This window comes from Hylaeus volcanicus, chromosome 7, assembly GCF_026283585.1.
Source record: "Hylaeus volcanicus isolate JK05 chromosome 7, UHH_iyHylVolc1.0_haploid, whole genome shotgun sequence".
NCBI lineage: Eukaryota > Metazoa > Arthropoda > Insecta > Hymenoptera > Colletidae > Hylaeus > Hylaeus volcanicus.
In genome coordinates this window covers 533,308-554,311 of record NC_071982.1, presented here as the reverse complement: position 1 = coordinate 554,311, position 21,004 = coordinate 533,308, and the positions used below count along the sequence as shown (strand labels likewise).

The window sequence follows — 21,004 nt, the reverse complement described above, 5'->3', positions numbered from 1 at the left end:
TAAAATTTGTATCTAAATAAAAATCTCGAAAACAAATAGAAGACAAATGTTGCCTATCTCCGGTACAGAGTAGACTTAACATCTGAAGCAAAGTGGTGCCATGCGAACTGAAGTATCGACCTCGTGGAGAACCTTCGCGGCGCACTCTATGTACAAGGATGATAAACTGTGAGCCATAATCAACCGAACAACCGAAGTCGATACAGTAGATTTAAAAAAAAAAAATGTAATTACCAGTATTAAATGAATTATGAAATATTATGTAACAGATAAAATAAATATCGAGTAATACTAATGTGCTCGAAATCATAAAAATATTATTGAATTTAATACGTGGTAAAGAAGAATGATTATTTTGTAAGATATAGCTAAAACTAGTATTACAGGATGGAGCATTTTAAAGAGAGGTAAGGTGTTGACGTAAAAAATTGTAATACAAAAGTTAAACAATAAACATATTATATTATTCTCGTAATAAACACTCGACGGTCTCACATACACGATTGTCATAATTACTCGCATCCTTCATGACTCGAACAACGCAATTGAACTCGTAACATACCTAACTCTTAACTATGTACTCTTAACGCAGAGGAACTCTGGGCATAACTGAAGATATGAAACATAATTACGTTAATAGGCTACCAAGTGCTTATTTTGCTTGCGAGTTGTACGTGGCGTTAGTAATCAATGATTAAATGGGGAACGGACAAAAGTAAAGATTTTGTAATTCATCCTAAGTCTGCTAGATTTTGTCTTAATCCTAGGACTTCTTTAATTTCAACTGATCTCGCGAAATACTAGCAAACAGTGAGCGAACTATTTTTCTTCTGTAAACACTGTAGATTCATCCAATTAAAAACTGATAAAATTGAAGTTCGTGGTCAATGGCCTCGAATGACCCCAGAAGTCAAACTCGACGAAAGTTATCCGCGGGTTAAGCACGGGAATATTTAGAGACATTTAGATAAAATACGATATTAACTAACAACTAGCGAGAATCGATAACCATTTGCACATACGTAATCTCAACTTGACCTTACGATTTATTTTTAATCTACACTAGAGTAATGTAAATGATTATCAATCTCGTTCCTCGATGAACGATATCAAATTTCTCTATATAGAAAAATTCAAATATTTCATATGCCGATATCTACAGTTATCTAGTTAGGATCTAAAAAGAATTATCCAACGGAGTAGTATGAGTACGATTATTATCACCAATACTGAATCACCCGTTTATAAATAATAAAAAGTTTAGGAGTTCTGTTCCTATTGTTATTTATATTGCTGTAAAACAGTATCACACTTTATACTTGTATTAAATCAAATAAGATTCAAACTTTTATTCTACAGACTGAAAAATTATGTAACGCAGAAAATAGTGCTTCATTGAAATATTAAATTTGAAATTGTTGTATCTCTTAATCGTGTATATTTAAAAAGCAAAATTGTATATAAAAATATTTTTTGTATATTAAATGTATGTATAGGACACGAAAGTAATATGTTTTGCAAACGTTTTATCGATGCATTTATTAAGTGGTATTTGAATAGCAAGCATCATGGACAGTTGCAGTACTTTTTATTATTTAACACAGAAGGTAAGATTATAAACCAGACCTTCGATTTAATTCTGCTATGCATATATTCAAACTGAATAGAATGCAAAAAGTATAGAAAAATAAAAATACGTTACGGAATGCAATGCATGAGGTACTAAATATGTTAAAATAATTAAATATAGTAACGATCGAATACAATTTGTCTACATTAATCTTGAATTTAAACAAACGTAAACTTCTATTGGATTTGCCTACAAATTTAATTTGACTTAATAAATTCAACGCGTAACTATGTAATGTATGTCAACTTGTATGCAATATACTATATTCAACGCTGTTTTGTGCATAATCTCAATCAAATATCACGCTTTCTACTTCTAATGTTTAAATTATTCTAATTCTGATTTAGCTTCATTCTTGTGCCACCTGCACCAGTTCGCAATTATTTCAAAAACTTTGTCATTAAAGTAACATAAATAAAACCACTGATCGAATTCTTTCTACAATACAGAAGCATAGAAAAAGTAAAGAGTTCAGTTTCAGAAAACAAAATCAGTGGCAAAATTAAAATATTTCTTAATATTATTTTTCTGGAGAATTTAAACTTGCTCCGTATGTACTATACTGTATAATCAATTTGTAACTCTTCTTAACGAACCTGACGATTCTTTTTTGGAAGTTAAATGTTGCAACATAAACTTGATGCAAATGAAATAAATAAGTGAAAAGAATGGAATAAAATGTAACTTAAATAAAAATACAATTTTCCGGCCAGGTGCATCTAGATTTGTAAATGTAAGACGTCATGTCTACAACCTAAATAATAAACGAATACAAGCGAAGAAACCTGTTTTTAACAAATATCTTCAGCGCTACTAAAAGATTTTGTACCATATTTAACCGATCGCAATGAAAAAAAGACATTTCAAATACAATTAAATGTCAATCTTTCTATAGAATTAAATTATACGGTACAAAATCTGTCGTTAATGAAATACATATTTAACTAAACGTGCACCCGAAAGGATACACTTGTACGTTATGAAACCATACTGTTTTATCATGGTATGTACATACTATTGTATGTGTTGTAACACCTAGCCACCGAAATATTATCGGTGTCTTAAATGTTTAATAATTTAATGTCATAAATTACATCGACACGTCATCCAGCGAATCTTTATCTATATTTATCCTAGACCTAGCACATACTTGGGTAAATTGTATGCAAATCGTGGAATTGCCATGACAATGGACAGTCTGCAAGGAAGAAATGGGAAATAATTATTTTCTACAATAATCTTAAAAGAATATACTACTATATTCTTAGATCGACTTGAATCATTTAGAACATCCGACCTATGGTATTCGAATGTTATAAAACTCTACAGAATCGTCTCAGTTACTCTCCATTTTCGGTTCTTACATTACTTCTGGGACACCCTGTATACATAAATATATCACAGATGATTGATAAATCAGAATATTGCTCTGTGAAGTAAAAATTGTTTCTAATATGCCGAGGAGCCATCAAACGCCTGAAAAATTGTAATAATGAAACTAGATACGTAACGGCATTCTGTACCACGTGTTTCCGAAATGAAACTTTACCAATAATATTCTAAATGGTTCGAGCCGATTTATTATGCTATCGATAGTGATTTTGCGTACCTATAATACGCCAATGTTGCAACGCCACCACCTTATGCATCATCTGTACAATTAGAAGCGTGTAATGAAAAAATATACTGCAGTTAGAGTACCACATCCCCCATAAACGAATTCAGCTGTACTTTGCTTAGATAATTAGAGGACCATATCTTTTCTCGTAGACTTATTTATCTGAACGATTTAGAGAACTGTTGAATAGGTGAACCTCTAATTATTTTAAGCGTTATATTATATAATTTATATACACTTATATACTAACAGTAAGTATTTTGCAAGCACATTGAGAATTTCAAAAAATGAGTTGCTTTGTGATGCCCCACACCGCTGAAAAAATAAAACTGTTAATTATATATACAAACCTACAAACCTACAAACGTAGCAGATTCAGTTAAATACAAATAGGACAGGATTTGTATTTTATTAAAATATGCATTTACAGTGTTTCCATGTTATATAATTATATAGAAATATCTTAATAATATCGTTCTTCTTATTATATCGATATAATATTTACAAGTATGATAGTTTTAAAATAGATTAATACCTACAAGAAGAATAGAACGTACTAATGTTACATTCAGTGCTGAAATATTATGGAACTATTTGTTTTGCAAAGAAACCTCTGAAACATACAAATAACGTATGCATCTTACATAATAATATTATAACTCTATACATAAATGGCACTCTGCATGCACGCATTAGTTGACATTCTCAGGTGAAGGAAGTGAACGTGAATTGAAGAAATTTAAGCAAAGTATAAAAACAACTTTACACAAGTTTAAATATTTAGTAGACATTAGTACGTAATATTTTGTACAAAGGTGTTTCGTAGTTAGTGTGTTTTCATAGAAATCAATCTGACCATAGATAGTTTAAGCAGATAGTAAAGGAACAGTAAATTAAAGTGCATAGATTAGTAAAGTATCTTTCACCCGTTAAATTCCTGTATAATTGCTCCTTATTTTCACTTTATATCACAACATTCATTATCTGTATCGAATTACTAAATAAGTATGAAACTATTCACAGATAAAAATTTTTGGTAACTGACAAAGAATTATAATTAACCCTTTGACTGTGAATTACTGTAGCAATTAAAAGCAAAACGTTATAGTAATAGTGTGGAGTAAATGTACAAGTGACAGAAATAATATTTGCTTATTTAAAAGTAAATAATTTTCTACTAATAATCTGCGTTTTCATATGTATCGCTACTTTTCCATATAAGTCTATAATCTCAAGCAAATTCTTTATATAAACAAAATACACGTATACCGCACGATTAAATTGTATATACTGTAAGTAATATTCGTAAGAAAAAGCATAATATATATAGAAATCACGTGGAAAAAATACGCCAAGTGTTCTCGTTAGAAGTTTGCGTGTAAGTACTCGTAAAGCACAATACTTGCAGGATAGAGTGTTATCTATAAATTATGCCTCGATTAAGTTATTATCATTAACGGCAGAGTAAGAATCAAGCCACCAATCATGTACGTACGACAAAGATAGTCCGTTGTAAATCCAAACTCGCCACCCTGTTCTTGTCTCGTTATCTATCCTGGATTCGAGACTTTGGCATAGTGCTTTGCGATCGTGACTCCTTCCGCTTCGCAAATCGCAAAGCAACCTTTTTCGACACTCGTCGTTGCACGATGGTCTTACAGGGGAATTTTTGTTGTAATGTCTGAAACATCGAGGAAACTTGTTAATAATAATATACTGGTAAGAAATTCTAGATATTTTCAAACCTAATCATTCGAGAACGTTTCCACTTGACACTTTACACTAACGATGATGGGTACTTACTTGTAATAAAGATCAAAGAGCGACGGTTCATTACTCATCTTATCTATCAAAGAGTCCCAATCTTTCGGCAACAGGGACGACATTTGGTACGCTTGTCGGGCACTGTACATTTTATGCCAGATAGGGTAGTCGTACAAATTTGCTTCTTTTAAATTCATCACCCAGGTCTCATGGTCCACAACTAACTGAAACAACATTTTATTAGCTGTGTCGATTCTGAACCACAATTTCCTTTGTAAAAATGTCGGACGGTGGTTCGTTTTTGAATTATTAACGAAAGACCACCGACCAATCACCTAAAATTTTGAATGCAACTTACTCTAGTAGTTTTTTCATGATCCCCATCAACGTAATATATTCTATATCCTGGATTAAGGTCACTATAAGGTGTAACTGACGGTCCAACGTAAGCTATACTGACAGCTCTTCCAAGATCAGAGGTATCGTAAAAGAGTTGGAATTCGTCGTAGTGAGTATGTCCAAAGAATTGTGCTGCGATAGTTGACTCATACCTGGATCAAAGTATGTTTGTCAAATTTGAATCACATCTGATTGTAATATCTAAATCTTAATATTTAAACCTTAATCATATTTCAATTTTGATGTATACATTTTTATTTGATTTTAGCTTGAATGTAGAATGTGACTTGGTGAAAACTGGGGTTTATTTACTAACCGATTGATGATTTGATAATAATTTCGAGACCACACCTTCAAGCAATCCGAATGACCAGGTGGTATGTGCCCAATAATATGAACTTTCTCACCACTCATTTCAGCTCCGTGCAACTCATATATGAGCCATTGTAATTCACTTACTGGGTCTGTACTATTGATTAGCAGCCACCAGTTTTTGTTGTTGCAATAATTCATGTTTACAGAGATAATTCGGAAACCTGGACGCACCAAGACCGAATAAAAGGCACCTCTTCGAACGGTGCGCGAAACTCCAGCTGGCAACCAGCGTCTCCAATGTGTGTCGAGTGCGTCGTATAACCAGGATATATCGTTTTCTTTTGGAACGAATGGTGGTGGAAAACTAAAACGAATACAGTTACAGATTGAAAAAGAATGCATGTTTCCAAAACTGCGTATGGATTTTATTTTAGTTTGATTATACGCGATGCACGTGGAATTTGTTGAGAATTTAGACAAATAAATGATAAATGTTGAATAAAAGGCATCTCTTAAGAAAATTTACGAGCAAATAATGCGTCATGGTCCAGCTCTTGTTTCGAGATCGATAAAAATTGTGCAAAGCCTCAGGAACGAAGTAAGAGGACATACCTATTAACGGGAGCAGTTTCGTGGTTTCCTAGAGCTGGAAAGATTGGAATTCCAGGGAACGTTTCGATGAGCTGTGTCACCGTATCGTGTAAAATGTTCAAATTCTCCTCGCGCGTTTGGTTCCACACATCGTGAGGTGGCAAGTCACCGGTCCACAATATGTAATCTATATCCTAAATTACGATGAAAAGTGTGTGAAATTTCATGTAATACATACAAGACGTAACTTTTGCTATGTGCCATTTACAGAGTGGGCAGATACTTTTATAAACAGTTATACAAGGTCGCGAATGTGTTAAGAAAATGAAGTTGTTTATTGAATCTCCTCCACCGGTTCACTTACGAAGAAATGATCGTTTCTATCTTTGACAAAAACATTTGTTTTCTAACTTCCGTCCCTTGGGAGATAAAGCTCTTGAATTAAAATGACGTTACTCACGGTATGCGTGTCAGCGATATGTTTGAGCATATGTTCGACTGTTCTTTTTGGCGTGTCGCATTTTCTGTAGTCACCCCATCGGCCAGCACCAGTGGCTGGAGTCAGGGGTGCTCCGTTGGTCAATCTGCAGCATAATGGTTCGTTACAATCCGCGTTCGCGCCCTCTTGGTAGTAAGGATCGAAATGCGTATCAGAGATATGAAGGACTTTGAAGGTCGGCGCACCTTCTTGAGGTGGTATCGGAGGTTTAACAGGCGGTTTGTTCACCGGTGGGAAGGCCACCTCCCACTCGTGCAGAGGATTGTACGCGTCCTCGCAAGCGTCCCCAATTACGAAACTACAGATTTGCGGTGGGCCCATGTTCACTTGCTTTAAAACGTAAATAACTTCTCCCTGGACAGAAACACGCAGGCGCAAAAGTTACTTCACCTTCGTAATACTCGGCTATTATTTTACATTACAATTCACGTGTTGGTAATTATTATATTCGATAACAGAAAAATTCAGTCAATTGTACAAAGAGTAACAATCGTACTTTTGCATTTTACTAGTTTCCGTAATAATTCCAAGGGAAATATTGAAAATAATGAATTGTACTAATTAAATATAAAACTTACCCCAAAAAGTAACGTCACTCCTTGGCAGACTCGAGGGCTTTGGATTTTAAGCGATATACAAAATTGATAAATACTGTTCATAATCTCTTCGTCACTTTTGCCAGTCTTTATGTAGTGTTGAAGAAGTCCCGCGCCAATTTTACACGCGGAGCAAGATACTTGCGACATTACAGACGTCTCAACCTCCATCATTACTTGCCTCAAGTCTAGCAACCTTAACGCTTTATTCACGAATCCAGAAAGATGTCCGCTCGACTGCACAGATTCCATGTCCCATAACATCCGAGAGTAATTATACTGTAAGCATACGCGTTTTTCTTTTTTAAAAGTCACTTTGCATATTCAACACAAGTCATTGCAAAACTTCCAAACATACCAGAAAAGTGGCGAAATAGTATTTAAATTTGTTACAAGAAAAAAAATCAGTTATATTGAAAGAACTTAAATGAGACAACCTGTATATCGAATACAGTTTAATGAACCATACTGACAAATAATGTTTAATTTTCTCGTTATATTACAGAAGCTTTAAGATTGGGCTTTTCAAAAAAAAAAAAAAAAAAAAAAAAAAAACAGGAATCCGCGAATACTGTTATCGATGATTACAGCAGACAAACAACTGCCTCGTTATTCAAAAGTGCATTCACATGTTATTTTCGTAGCATTGACTTTCTATCTGTTGCACTTTAGTATACTCAAGGACAGATGCTTAAAGAATAAATTGTCAAAATATTTCATTTAGTAAGCAGTTAAATATTATTTCATTAATATCGACTGTGGATAATTTACCAAGAGAAAATATACAAATTTAAATTGTATTGTACAAGCAAGATCCTTAATCAGCGATTATCCTAATATCCAATCGTAGATTGGTACGCATAGTTAAATGACAACTACATAAAGTCCATACTGTATGTAGACATGTACTAGTCGATTCGTTTCCAGAGGTGAAATATCTGAAGCTTATCTTTCGATTCTTCCGTATTTCTCCGACTTTTTTCATGTTTAACGAGACGATGTCGCCGACTCTCACTTTTAGTGCCGAAATACTTTCACCGACTTGATCGACGAAGATGCCAGTATATACCGTATCTTTCGTATGCGCGTTTACAAGTATACGCACCATCCAATGTCAGTGACTTTCCCCCGCGAAAGTTTCACGATTATCGATACAATTTTTTCAATCCGACAATAAACGTTGTTCTGTAACCAACGACTTCTCTCAAGGGACAATGCACGCGGTATCACTCAAGATATATTCCATTACGACCTAGTTCTTCTGCAAAATGATTGTAAACTTCGTCTACAGGCTGTCTCATTTAATTAGTTCTTTTCGATCAAGTGTATCACACGTGGTTTTCAGAGAAACATTATCTGATGGAGTAGTTTTATTATTTTTTTTTTCTGTTTAATTATCACTTTAACGTTTTCCCGCGCCTTTATACTCAATTACTTATAATCCTGGTTTAAATAAAAATATTTACCCTCCATATTGTTACGTTAAATAATAATGAATATCCCAGATTGTTTCAACATAGATTTCGTGAAATAAACACTCTAATTAAAATTCATATAAATAGATTACCAGTAGATAAAGTATATTGTATAGTTTATGGGGTTACACCACTTTGGTCGTTTAAAAAAAGTTTTTTTCGCTTCAAGTACTCTCCATATATACGAAAGTGATATGCCGTTAATTAGAAATCATTATCCAAGGTGTAAGGGCAGTTTTGGGCTCAGAAAGTAGAGGCGCGAAAATCTTGTTACCGATTCAATAAAAATTCTTGAGAAAGCATGAAAATTCGTGTGGGCAAAGTGGTGTAACCCCTTGTCATGATGTCAATTACGATATACCCTTGCGAGCAAATTCGGATTGGTGCCATTGATGAGAACGGTTTCTGCGGTCGGTGGCAGGTCCCTGAGTTTGTCGTTTAGTGGTAGAATGGTAACGATGTCCACCTTCTCTTCTGCGGCTCTTGCTCTGTCAGCGAACCATGCGTCCGCGAGTTGCGTCCAGTTGGTCGCGGCTATTTCCGCTTCCCTCTTTAACCTGTCTCGGATAGGACTTCCTATGATGTAAACAAAAACAACAACAGGTAAGAGGCTTGGCGACAAACAGTATAGATAAATAATCTCCTATCGCGTAAAGGTATTCTGTTTTGTAAGTCAAAATGTAAATTGCACGTATTTGTATCTTGTACATGTAGATACGGTGTACATGTTTACGAAGGATTTTGTACACACACGCAGATGAAATATCAGACGTACGTAAATAATTTATGGGGGCTGAGAATTACAAAGAAATAATTTTGTGTTTCGTTTTGCGCGTGTATCTTTCTGGATTTTCTCAACTTTTTCAATTTTACACTTCTTTAATATAAACAAATTCTGTGTAGATTGTACGAAACATATAGTTTTGTTTATTATAGAATCGTATAACCGTGCGCTGGAAAATTATCAACGAAATGCTTGCAAGTATATTATTTAATCGTTAGTTACGGTACGACTCTTTATATTTGTATTTGTTCAGTGAAAGAATTCATTTAAGACTACACAACAATGCACTCTATTATTGTACATTATTAACAAAATTTGCTAATATTTCTGTATGCTCGAAACGGAACATGCTCGCATGTTCATTTCTGTCATATAAAGTAGGTTGTATTCTCACTGAGAACGAATAACTTGACGAAACACTTAATTGAAAGTGATACTGTAAAAGTGAATCGACAAGTAGAACAGAAACAAGATTTTACTGGCAAGTCTATAATGTGAAACAATCTATGTCAAACGAGTGAGAAAGAATTATGATTTTTTTTTATGTGCAAAACTAAATTATAGAACATACCAAATAAAGTGCTTTCCAAACTCGGAAAGGGTTAAGAAAATCCATGAAATCGGTATGATTTACTTAGGGTAGATACTTATGATAGCCATTGGAATAAATGATATAATTGCTTCGTTACCCTCGAAATATCCTATAATAAGCATGTCTCGAAGAATCGCGTAATACACAGTCATACATTGGAATCATCGTACCGAATGCTAATCTCAAGTACTTTCTCCAGAAAAAGAGGTTACGCGGTTGCTATTGTTTCGCTCCATTTTCAATACAAATGATTGGCTATCGGTAACGTGAATGGTATAATGCAATCTATGTATAACGCATTAGCGAAGAATAGAGTAAATAAAAGTAGTCATTAACGACACTTGAGGCAGCTGAAGAATAGTTTCTTTATCCAAAGAAAATAATTTTGTACAGAAAGGGTGAATAAAGTCTTCACAAATAAATCGTGCATAATTATTATAAGCACTAAAAACGGTGTTTTCATTTTTTCACTGATGCGAGCTGTCTATTAGGTCTAAGTTTAGTGTTTAATAATGTATGGATCATGTACTTGCCAATTGTAGTATGTAGTGAGCCAATGAAGAGAAAGAGTAAGATGTTCATTGCGACCCATTTGTGATTTTGCATGCTACCTTCGGCGTTTTGGTGTTAACTGCAACAAACAACACGATACATTCTTTAGATAAAGTATGTATATATTATCTATTATTCGAATCATTGAATTTAGAAATTAACGAGGAGCGAAAGGAGAAGTAAAACGTCAGTAGATCCTCACGCAAATTTCGATGCGTCGATAAATACTTTCGTAAATAGGTGTGTCGTTGCAGCAAGCAGGTGTTTTAAATTTTGGACGGCACCTGTAATTACTGTTACTCCTATGTGGGTCACAGATAAATACCTACTGAGAATTGTCATTCAAGCAACAACCGTCGAAGCTTCGATTATTGCAGCAATATATATTCGATGGAAGATATATGGCCAGATCGTAAGAACACTAGTAGATGATTGCAGTCACGTGCAACCATATAATTGGGAAAGTCGTGCCATTAAATGGTCCAAGACGATTTTTGTTTGGAAATCAAAATCTCAGAGACGTATTTCACTCAATTTATGAAATTATTCTTTTGAAGAATATGTTTGAGAAAATGGAACGTGAATGGATCGCTTTCTTTCGAACCATTTTTCGTCTTTTCGTTAAGAATTTTTTCTCGTAAGTAACAGGAGTCGCTTCTGTATGTTATTTAACGATTGTTGGTCGTTTATCCTCTCGACTCTATCGCTTTACATGCTATTCAAAAATTCCTTGCCCCAATACCGTGCATTTTCGAGCGACCTTGTTATATGGACGCTTTCACCGCAAATTAATGGCGACGAAGAATAGTGGGATGGATTGGAAATTGAATATTCACTTATGTGCTGTAAGTACTGCTGTGATTTGCAAAATTTAAATTGTGGATTCACGGAGGATTGGCTAATGTTAATTTCAAGGCCAATACACGCCTATTCGTGGGAAGAAATATCAAAATGCCTATGTATCCATCCGCAGCAAGCATAAATAATTGCTCAGATATTTGGTCCGTGTAAAATACCGACGTTGCAAAATTTTTGACATAAATTCCAAAGGTGCAACCATTTCATTGTAGCTCTGCAAACACATTTCTTATCTAAACAACCAAATATCACGTATTTATCTGACTCAAACGCTACGTCTCGAATTCTATCATAAACTAAAAATGTGAATTTTTGCTATCGAACGTCACGTACCGTGTCTGAGTTTCCTCGGAATTATCGTATAAATTAGTCCTCTGCACTACTCTATCTTATCTCGTATTGAATGAAATACAGTCTTAACAAGAAGAAGCCAGCTTGCATTATATTACTGTTTTTCATCTTCTTTCAATTGCAATCTTATCATATTTTTAAAAAAAGAACGAGACTGGAATGCATTCAGAAAAAGAATAAGAATCACCGTATCTAGAAACAATAAGATGACTTCACCTAAAGTTACGATACTGGAAAACTATTTATTTAGAAATTTATACTCGCTAGAAAAAGCTACAAGTTTATATTTCACGAAAATTAATTTTCTCCGACTTATACACTTCGGACATCGATGCCAGAGAGTTTAGGGTGACGTTCGCGCGAGATTCTTGCACTTTCGATAACAACGAACACAGAAACAGGTTAGCGAATTCATGAAATAATGGCAAGCGCATACCGTTCCATTTTCCGCTCAGCCAATCGTTCGCCGCTCGACGGTGGTCGTTAATTTTACGTTCAACAAGCTCGACCAGACAAAGACACGCGTTTGATCGGATCCTGTCAATAAAATAACGGCGCGTCGAGCCTATTTGAAATTCTCTAGCACGACAGAATTCCGAAGGTCCGAGTAACGAATCCAACGGTAGGAACGAGGAAAACAGCCAAGTGGAATAAGCGGTTGGTTGACCGTTATTCGACCCACCCAGGGACCTTGCTGCTGAAAGAAGACACTTGGGCTATGCTCGCATTTCGTGCCCATTCAGAAAGAAATCATCCCACAGACATCTGTCGGACTCGGTGACAAGTCCCAACTACGGAATGAATTGTTTAAACTACAGTTCAAGACGAGAACAACGCCAGCGTGCTGGAATACGAGAACACTCCGAGTAGGAGTCTAGCGAGAGTCTCGATAGTCTTGATTCGAGACTGGTTTCGTTATTGGAGCACGTTGACTGTCAAACTGATACTCGTGAAAATTTCTGCGCGGCTAAAGCTTTATTTCGAGGCGATCGGAATACGAACTAGCATTTAATTTCGCAGCATCGTTCAAACGAATTATTCACGAATGTATTTTATTTAACGTCTCGCTATCGGTATTGAATTTTTTTAGCTCCTTAGCTAGTAAAAAGTTCTGTCACCCATGTATGGTTGATGTGGCACTCAACGTGTTGATAAAGTGGAAATTTGAAATGGGAGAAAATTTGTCTTCGATTGGTCGTTATATTCGATGGAAATAATTGTCGAGTAATTGAATATATGGTCTTTGAACTGAGAGCAAATGCAATGTATATATCTAATACAAAATGTCTTAATTTGGTTTTATTTCGAATAGCAATTGTCCTTTTTAGGGATAAGTAATTAGAAACAGTGAAAGCAAGCGAGCAAGCTAGACTAAAATCCACGAAAGCTTGAAAGGCAGTTATTAGTTGTCGAGTCAGGATTGATGATAGAATATTTTTAACGACAACGTCTACCGTCCGTACGAAACAAAAACAAACATTAACCGAGGCTCGCTTGAATGGTTTCACTGCCATTTGGATATTTATGCAAGCATTATCCACGTTCCAGTCGTAAAATATAGTCTGCAACGTATACGCCGATAATGTACAACTTGTCACTTCCACTGGCTCCTGTTTGAAGCATGTAACTGTCCATACTCCGTCATAGTCATCGCTAGAGCGACAGGTAACAGTTAGAAAGTTATCAGTGTCGGTCCACATATCATCTCTTCTGATATAGATATTAGTGGCTTTGGAAATACCCTCTTTAAAATGATATTTCTCTTCTAATGCATATTCTTAACTGTTTATTTATGTAGCTAGTTTCTAACCCGATGACAAGTACATTTGAATGTATAATTTGTAGCACATTATCGATAAAGATAGTTACTACTTCTAATACTCTCCTCAGACGTTAGTTTGTCTATCGTTAAAATTGACTGACATCTTATGATAAACAAAAATAATACTATAAACATCTGAAAAATTTGTATCGAGTGGTGTAATTATTCTCTAACTGTTATAACTTTAGAAATAATTGGATGTTAGTAAAAAAACAAAACTACAAAAGGAGCTTCAACATTTTGTGCTTCAATGAAACATAAATGATGTACGGCTTCGCTAATGTACGTTGTTATTAAAAAACCAAATCCTAAAGCCCCCTTTGAAAACTCATCTTTCACTCTTATTAATTTAAAATTAATTTAGGTTTAATCGATCAGAAACTATAGAACCACTGGAAACAAAGTCAGAACTCTTATCTAATTGTAAGTTTCCACAAAGTAAGCTGCCAGTTTCACAACAAAAACTATCCCCAGAGAAAGTAGAAGATATTATGAATAATAGTCATTGGAAATCTCTCCGGAAAGTGTACCTAATGCATCATAGATCATAAGATCGTACGATGAGTGAAGAGCCTGAACAAGAAAATATTTTATCGCGAGGAGATATGTATTTCCGTATGAAAGAACTGGAAGAACGTCTCACGAAGACTTGACAATCCCGCGAAAGCCTGTGTGCACAAAGGTCTCGGCCGACGTTTACGTCTCTTAATACAATTATTCTTTGAGCCATGTATGCACGAGATTATATGAATAGCGCGTCAACTGACGGATGCATAGAAGCTCGACGACGAGCTTCTTGCTTGCGACGATGTTAAATGGATTATTTCATGGCGCAGGCGACGCGTGGTTATGACGTTCCAGAGTTATAAAATCGAAGGTGAAACGAACCAACACGAGGTTAATTTCAAGTAATATATAACCGATGATAATGAATAATGAATGAAATACAAATTTTTGATTGCATATATCCAAGCGTGGTTTACGAGAACTAATTAATCTGTCACGTGCAAGTCATTATTACGAAAGTAATCGGAAAAAAAGTAGTGCTCAACGCTTCCTGAAAAACATTGACGCAACGTAAGGATCAGCGTTTACAGCAAGATACAGAAATAAAGACAGGAAGCTAAACAATGTTGGGAATGTGGTATAAAACTATATGTAACGTATTTGTAAAGAGCACGAATGTTTTGAGATGCATTGTTCCAAGTTTGATAAAAGGCGATAAATGGAGGATGGGAAAAAGGGAAAGGATTTTGTGGGAAAAGCATAAACCATTCTTTCAACAACACCTTCTTAAATAGGAAAATTCACAGTCGAGGAATGCTGTACACGGTATCAACCTCGATTATTGCGTTAGAGTGTCATCTATTGCACGGTGTCGACAAGTGGACGGTCGTTGAGTAACAAGGAAGAATTAGAGTAGTAACAGTAACAGGGATATACTGTGTAAAGTTAATCGTTGAATTGATCGCTTGGACCTTGATTATTGCTGAAACCTCGATTGTCCTAAAGATGTAGACTACTACATACATCTAGATCTGAAATGTTTCGTTTCCCGAACACTGGCGATGTAAAAATTAAAATTTACGAAAATTTGTGTACCATGTTTGCATCATCGATGTATTGCTGCAAATTCTTAATGGTTTTTATCGATTTTATATCACTGATATTCGAGGATCGAAACGCTTTGAATGAAATTAAATCGAACGATATTAGAATGGTATCGAGAGAACTTTGTATTCACACGTATCATCATGAGCACTGAAATTAATTGCATGCGCCAAAGATGCCTATTCATAATGTATCAATAAATTCAAATCGGACTTATTACAGAGCTGTAGATTTTAAACTTTCTTGGTCTAAATCTATAGACAATCAATTTTTGTCATTTTTATCTTAATTAAATTAATTCTAATTCTAATGCTTCATGAAGCAATTGTAAAAGGTATCGCGATCGTAATTAACAGTAATTTCTCTATAAAAGCAAACGTACGCGTATGTATCGATATCTCTGAGGAGATTAAGCATCATCACCGTGCGTAGATATAATCTGAAGGTGTACGTTTAGAAAATATTAGTAAAACGACATTTTTTTTTTTTTTACAAGAAACCAGTTTCAAATCAGGCATCCATTGAACGAATCGTCCATGACCATGTTTCGTGACCAACAGGCGATCGTCCCATGTCCGAAGCACCTAACCTACTTAATTCTCGCTCTCTCTCACCGTGACGTCACAAACTGCCGCCGTAAGTAACTTCATGGAGACCCCCGGATCCACATTGGATTCAAAACTTCCTCTGAGATATTGTACGTCAGGAAAAGTCCATGAAAAAAGTCTTCACCTAGTACATATACACTTTCTTAAACGATTAATTTCATCAGACCAGTATATTTGTAGTTCCTTAAACTTCGGCGATCCAGTTTGGTCAATTTTTGACGGAGCTATAACTACTTGAAAAAAAAAACGACGTATTTTATTTTTGAAATTCGTAACTGTTTTTAGGGTACTATAATATACAAAAATTTCGAAAAGATTTCCTTCAACGACGAGTCCTTTAGAGAGATCAAGTTTGAGAAACATCGAGGTAGAGAGTGACGAGTCTCGTTGCTGGTATCACTTCCCCCCAGCCATCTAACTTTTTCATTTGGCCAAGCTTAATACATTAAACGTTTGACCAGACAGAAGTAAATTGTTCGTCTCCTCAATCGTTTCAATACGAATTATACGATTACAGTTAGCGTCCCAAGTCTATTCGTAACAGTCGTGATTCTTGATTTAAAAGTTTGCAACTTGCTAGGCCTTATTAATAAATTGTCGCATTCATTTGTTTTTTTGCACATTAAAGGAAGGTGGAACACAATGTATGATTCCATCTGGATGTGTCTATTCGTCTTCAGATCTTGAAAAGCGCGACTAAGAGCATCGTTTCTGAAGGACAGCATTGCAAAATGACGTCAAATAGTACTACTATGATATTATTCGCAGCTGTCCTTTTTAACTCAAAGTACACACATGTATGCGCAATATTTGCGTCCCTAAGTGGATTCGAAGCGTGCAACGATATCGTTATTTGCACTGTGCTATTTCTAGAATATTTCTAGAATATTTCTAGAATATTTCTAGAAATTTCTGGAGCACACCTCCACGCGATTAATATCTTCTCTTAAAATCACTTTAAACAAATTTGTGAGATTATTAATTTTTTTTTTTTTAACGAAACCACTTATCCATTCATTCGTTGCATATTATACTTGATACTAACAAGAGTACAAATGTATTAGTATTGTTTTTAATTTTGAATTAAAAAGTTTGAAATTATCAATAAAAATCACTACAATGCTCTCCTGCAAACTTGACCTTAAGTAAACAAGATTTAAACATATTTACAAGGATTCACTGACTGACAATTTCATGCAGAACTGTCCAATGTTTAATGACAATTGTGAGTCTTGTATTGAAAGACTGTGTTCCTGTTGTGATTCATTGTGAATTGCGTATGCAGGTGCAGTCCTAGACGACACACCTCTCAAAAGGAATTATACTTTCATTGCAATAGACATTACAAAAAGTCTTGCTGAATGTGTTAAGCCACGAGTGCTATAATGTAGCGAGTAATTGTTAGGTACTCGTACTTCATCTGTAGCATGGTATTTGGTATTCAGACGTAATTTGGATAAATGCACGCCATTAGAATTTTTAATGCACCATTTTCCCCATACAAATCCACAGGACATTCAGATGAAGAGGATGTCGAGTAGAAGCACGTGTACGGAGCATTACGTATTCAAAGAAAGAAACCTGAAGATAATAATGTTTCCAGATGTTTTGAATACTAGATTCGTATTATTTCTAGGTTTTGTAGAAAACACATCAAGACCATAACATTATTATTGTTATGGTGAATGTGATAAATATAAATGCAGTGATTATGCATAATCCCCACTGATAATGAAATTGTATTATCTAGAATGATTGATAGTCTTATTTACATTGATTTGTATATTATAATCAGATAAATTGCAATTTTTTATCGCATAAATGTTTAATACAGATTTTAACTCTTTCAAACAAAAAGATCATTGATAATACAACTTTCTTATCTAGAATAATTATTATTTCTTTATTTTATCTTTATCATAAAGATTATCAACATCATCTGACAAATTATTAGATAAATTGATAACTTAAAGACATCGATATATGTTCAGACTTTGTATTTCGAACAAAGAAACATGTTCTTCGTGTGTACGAATAACAATGAGTGTTCCAAACATTGACTCTGGAGGATTCCTTTGTTCGTAGCCCTACGCAGTTGTCGTTTACCTAACGCGTCACTGAACTTGAATCGAAAAACCTGTATGTACATGGAATGGCTGATAGAAACGAACACAACAGATATGCAAAGAGAGAATCGAAAATTGTACAACAGACAACAGTCAATTGAAAATTGCGTGCGACTACGTAAAATAGATACTTTTTCTTCATTTTGCATACTAGAGTGCCCAATAAATAATGTTACATTTTTACGCGTCCAGGTGACATCGAATAGAACGACAGGGCAATTATTCAGTGTAAGTAATAAAGTTGCATATCACTAGAAAGTGCTTAGAAAGTGTTGGAAGACAGAACTGACTAAATAATTAGAGATTTATCGTGCTGTCGTTAAGAAATGTTACGTCAAAGCGTAGAATAAAATAATACATTTCTTATGGGGTACCTTAGTAATTAGCAAGTATGTCGTCAATCAAAAGTATATCACGGTAGATAGAACGATACGTAAGCACACGTTTAATTGACCAGAAAGATGATCTACTTTATTTGTTAATTATTTGACCATTACCCAACTACGGAAGAAACTAATTATTATTAAACTTTTAATGTACATACATACTTCTGTTACATAGGACTATTTCTTTGTATATATAATATAAAAAAAAAATTATAAAAAAATATTTGAAACGTACGTGTTGAAAGTCTAAATTGAATATTTCTTTAGTTTGCATACATGAAACCTGTTACAGAGGAACGTTTGGAAATCTTGAAAACTAAATAGCCTTAACGAGATTGAATTCGTTAGTGTCTCGAAAGTCTTGAATGTCAAGCACCATCAACAAAATATTTTGTGTACCTTATTAGCAATTTGAATTTCTTGCAGTTGTATTCGAGAATTAAGATTGTGTTCGCGTACATATTCGTTGAATTTAGTCTTTCAACGTTTATACTAATTTCGAAATTCTTACGAATATAACTGCTGTTCCAGCTGAACAAAAATAATAATTATCCTAATCATTTCGTGCCTAATGTACTAAATAATTGATATTACTATTGCACGATTAACTATATATACAACTGTGTATAATTTACCCTCTATAGATTATTCTTTCGATCGGTACACTATTCATAATTACTATACTAAATCTTTGTAAACGTACCTACAAAAATTGAACCTAAATAAGAACTTACTTCACTTTCAATATTTTTTTATGTAATTCCATAACTGTGCGCATTTTGTTGTTTCGTTTTATTCAAATTTTCTGTAAACGCATACAAATCTGCCATATAATAATCACGTCCTAATAATCACAGATCACCGTGTGATTTTTCAACGTACACAGTAATAAAACAGTTATGAAACCACTCCTAGCTATATATTCTCTCTATTTCTGCAATCTAGTTATATTTACAACGAAACAGATTAATATCCATAGATGTGAACACGAGGGGATTAACCGACGCAATAAAAATCGATAGTTGCCACGAGGAAGTACATGTAATGCTACTTACGAATTTTGAAATCCGGTAGAATGGCGCGCGGTGCATAAAGAAGATTTCACTGACGCGCGGCTCGAGGTGTGAACTGTTTGCAAACTTTGACGAAATTATTTTAAACAAATGGCGTTTGTGTCGAAATAATTTTGCAATCCGAGATACACCCGGACGTTCGATACGTTTTCTAGATCACTCGAGCCAAGACGCGCGCGCGTTCGCTGCACGACACACTACTGACCGAAAGCCAACTCTTTCTCTCGCCCCTCTTTACGTCTTTTGCGCGCGCGCCTTACTTCTCGCAATCTAATCCTCCCATCCGACCGCGGTGACTTCTCGGTGTACACTGAGCGGCGCGGGAACCGCGCATCGTGATATCCCACTTATAATTACGCTACCCCCACCCTCGCGGAATCAACACCGATTAAAGTTGAACCGTGTAATTGATTGATCTCTTATTCAATCTTGTCCAATAGATGAACAATAAAGCGAAGTGTTTCACCCTTTCACAGCTGTCGGGACACACACTTTTAATTCTTTCAAAATGTCTACATTTTAGGTTTCACACTTCAAACGGGTTTCTTCTCTCTTGCGTTGTCAAATCCGACTTTTAATTGCGAATATCGACCGGTAATTCCGACTACTTATTCTCATCATACTTTGACTTGCAACTGTGAAACAAGTGCTTGTTCTATTATCCGAAAATTTCCTTATTCGGACCAATTACTACGAATACAGAAGGCTCTACTGTATTTTCAATGATTTTTCCGTGTTATTGCGTCCCCGTGTAGGCTCTGACGAATAACAATAAGTGTACCTCACAGCATGGTTACACATCATAAAATAGCACGCATACAGCACATTATTGTTCCTGCTAGAGCGTGACTCGATAATACGTAGCATTGTGGGAAAGTCGTTAATCGAGCATAATCTCAACCCATGATATTAATAAGCAATTTTCTTTTCACATCGCATTACTTGTAGGTTGTTAGTGTAGGTACCACATTCCTTACCAGCCATCAATGCCAAGTTATACTTTAGTGACCAACGCACAGTGAGCACAGACGACATTCTTCCTATCGATTCACCATTTTTTCGATTATACGGAATGCCAAAGATTACCATAAATACCATCTCTAGTCATTATAAGTGCATATAAAAATAAATACCATAGTTTATATAAAAACTAAAGGACGTGTCAACAGAATGATATTGTCTAAAAACCCTGAATGGAAGACAGGAATTGACAAATGAATATACGCTTCGGTTTCAACGCGATCTAGGGAATGGCATGACGTAACCAGCATTGTCCTGTACCTGTATAGAGTAACTACACATCAATGGATAGCCTAATCTTGCCCGTGAATCGTATTTTTCAACACATGTAAAC

At 35.0% G+C, this 21,004-nt stretch overlaps 1 protein-coding gene across 3 annotated transcripts; it reads right to left on the bottom strand.

The window, feature by feature from the left end:
• Positions 1–442: 442 nt before the first annotated feature.
• LOC128879670 (sphingomyelin phosphodiesterase-like) lies at positions 443–19,965 on the bottom strand. Of its 3 annotated transcripts, none has more exons than XM_054129035.1 (11): positions 19,633–19,965; positions 10,793–10,894; positions 9,249–9,459; positions 7,395–7,691; positions 6,778–7,170; positions 6,339–6,511; positions 5,728–6,090; positions 5,371–5,563; positions 5,052–5,236; positions 4,744–4,929; positions 443–2,828 (listed from the first exon to the last, which is right to left on the bottom strand). In XM_054129035.1, exons 2-11 carry the CDS (start codon positions 10,867–10,869, stop codon positions 2,759–2,761), a joined length of 2,148 nt encoding a protein of 715 aa, XP_053985010.1. In that variant the 5' UTR covers positions 10,870–10,894; positions 19,633–19,965; the 3' UTR covers positions 443–2,758. The 3 variants fall into 3 exon arrangements, with proteins under 3 accessions (XP_053985010.1, XP_053985012.1, XP_053985011.1); XM_054129037.1 differs by lacking the exon at positions 443–2,828 and adding an exon at positions 3,639–4,669; XM_054129036.1 differs by lacking the exon at positions 443–2,828 and adding an exon at positions 3,639–3,861.
• Between the last annotated feature and the right edge of the window lie 1,039 nt (positions 19,966–21,004).

What these genes read in the sequence shown, in the direction of transcription:
- LOC128879670 (XM_054129035.1), bottom strand. Translation starts at nt 10,869, where the DNA reads ATGCAAAATCACAAATGGGTCGCAATGAACATCTTACTCTTTCTCTTC. An exon ending in CTACATACTACAATTGGCAA is followed by an intron (nt 9,460 to 10,792) that starts GTACATGATCCA and finishes CATCATAGGAAG; the next exon opens with TCCTATCCGAGACAGGTTAA. An exon ending in GAAACTGCTCCCGTTAATAG is followed by an intron (nt 6,091 to 6,338) that starts GTATGTCCTCTT and finishes TATTCGTTTTAG; the next exon opens with TTTTCCACCACCATTCGTTC.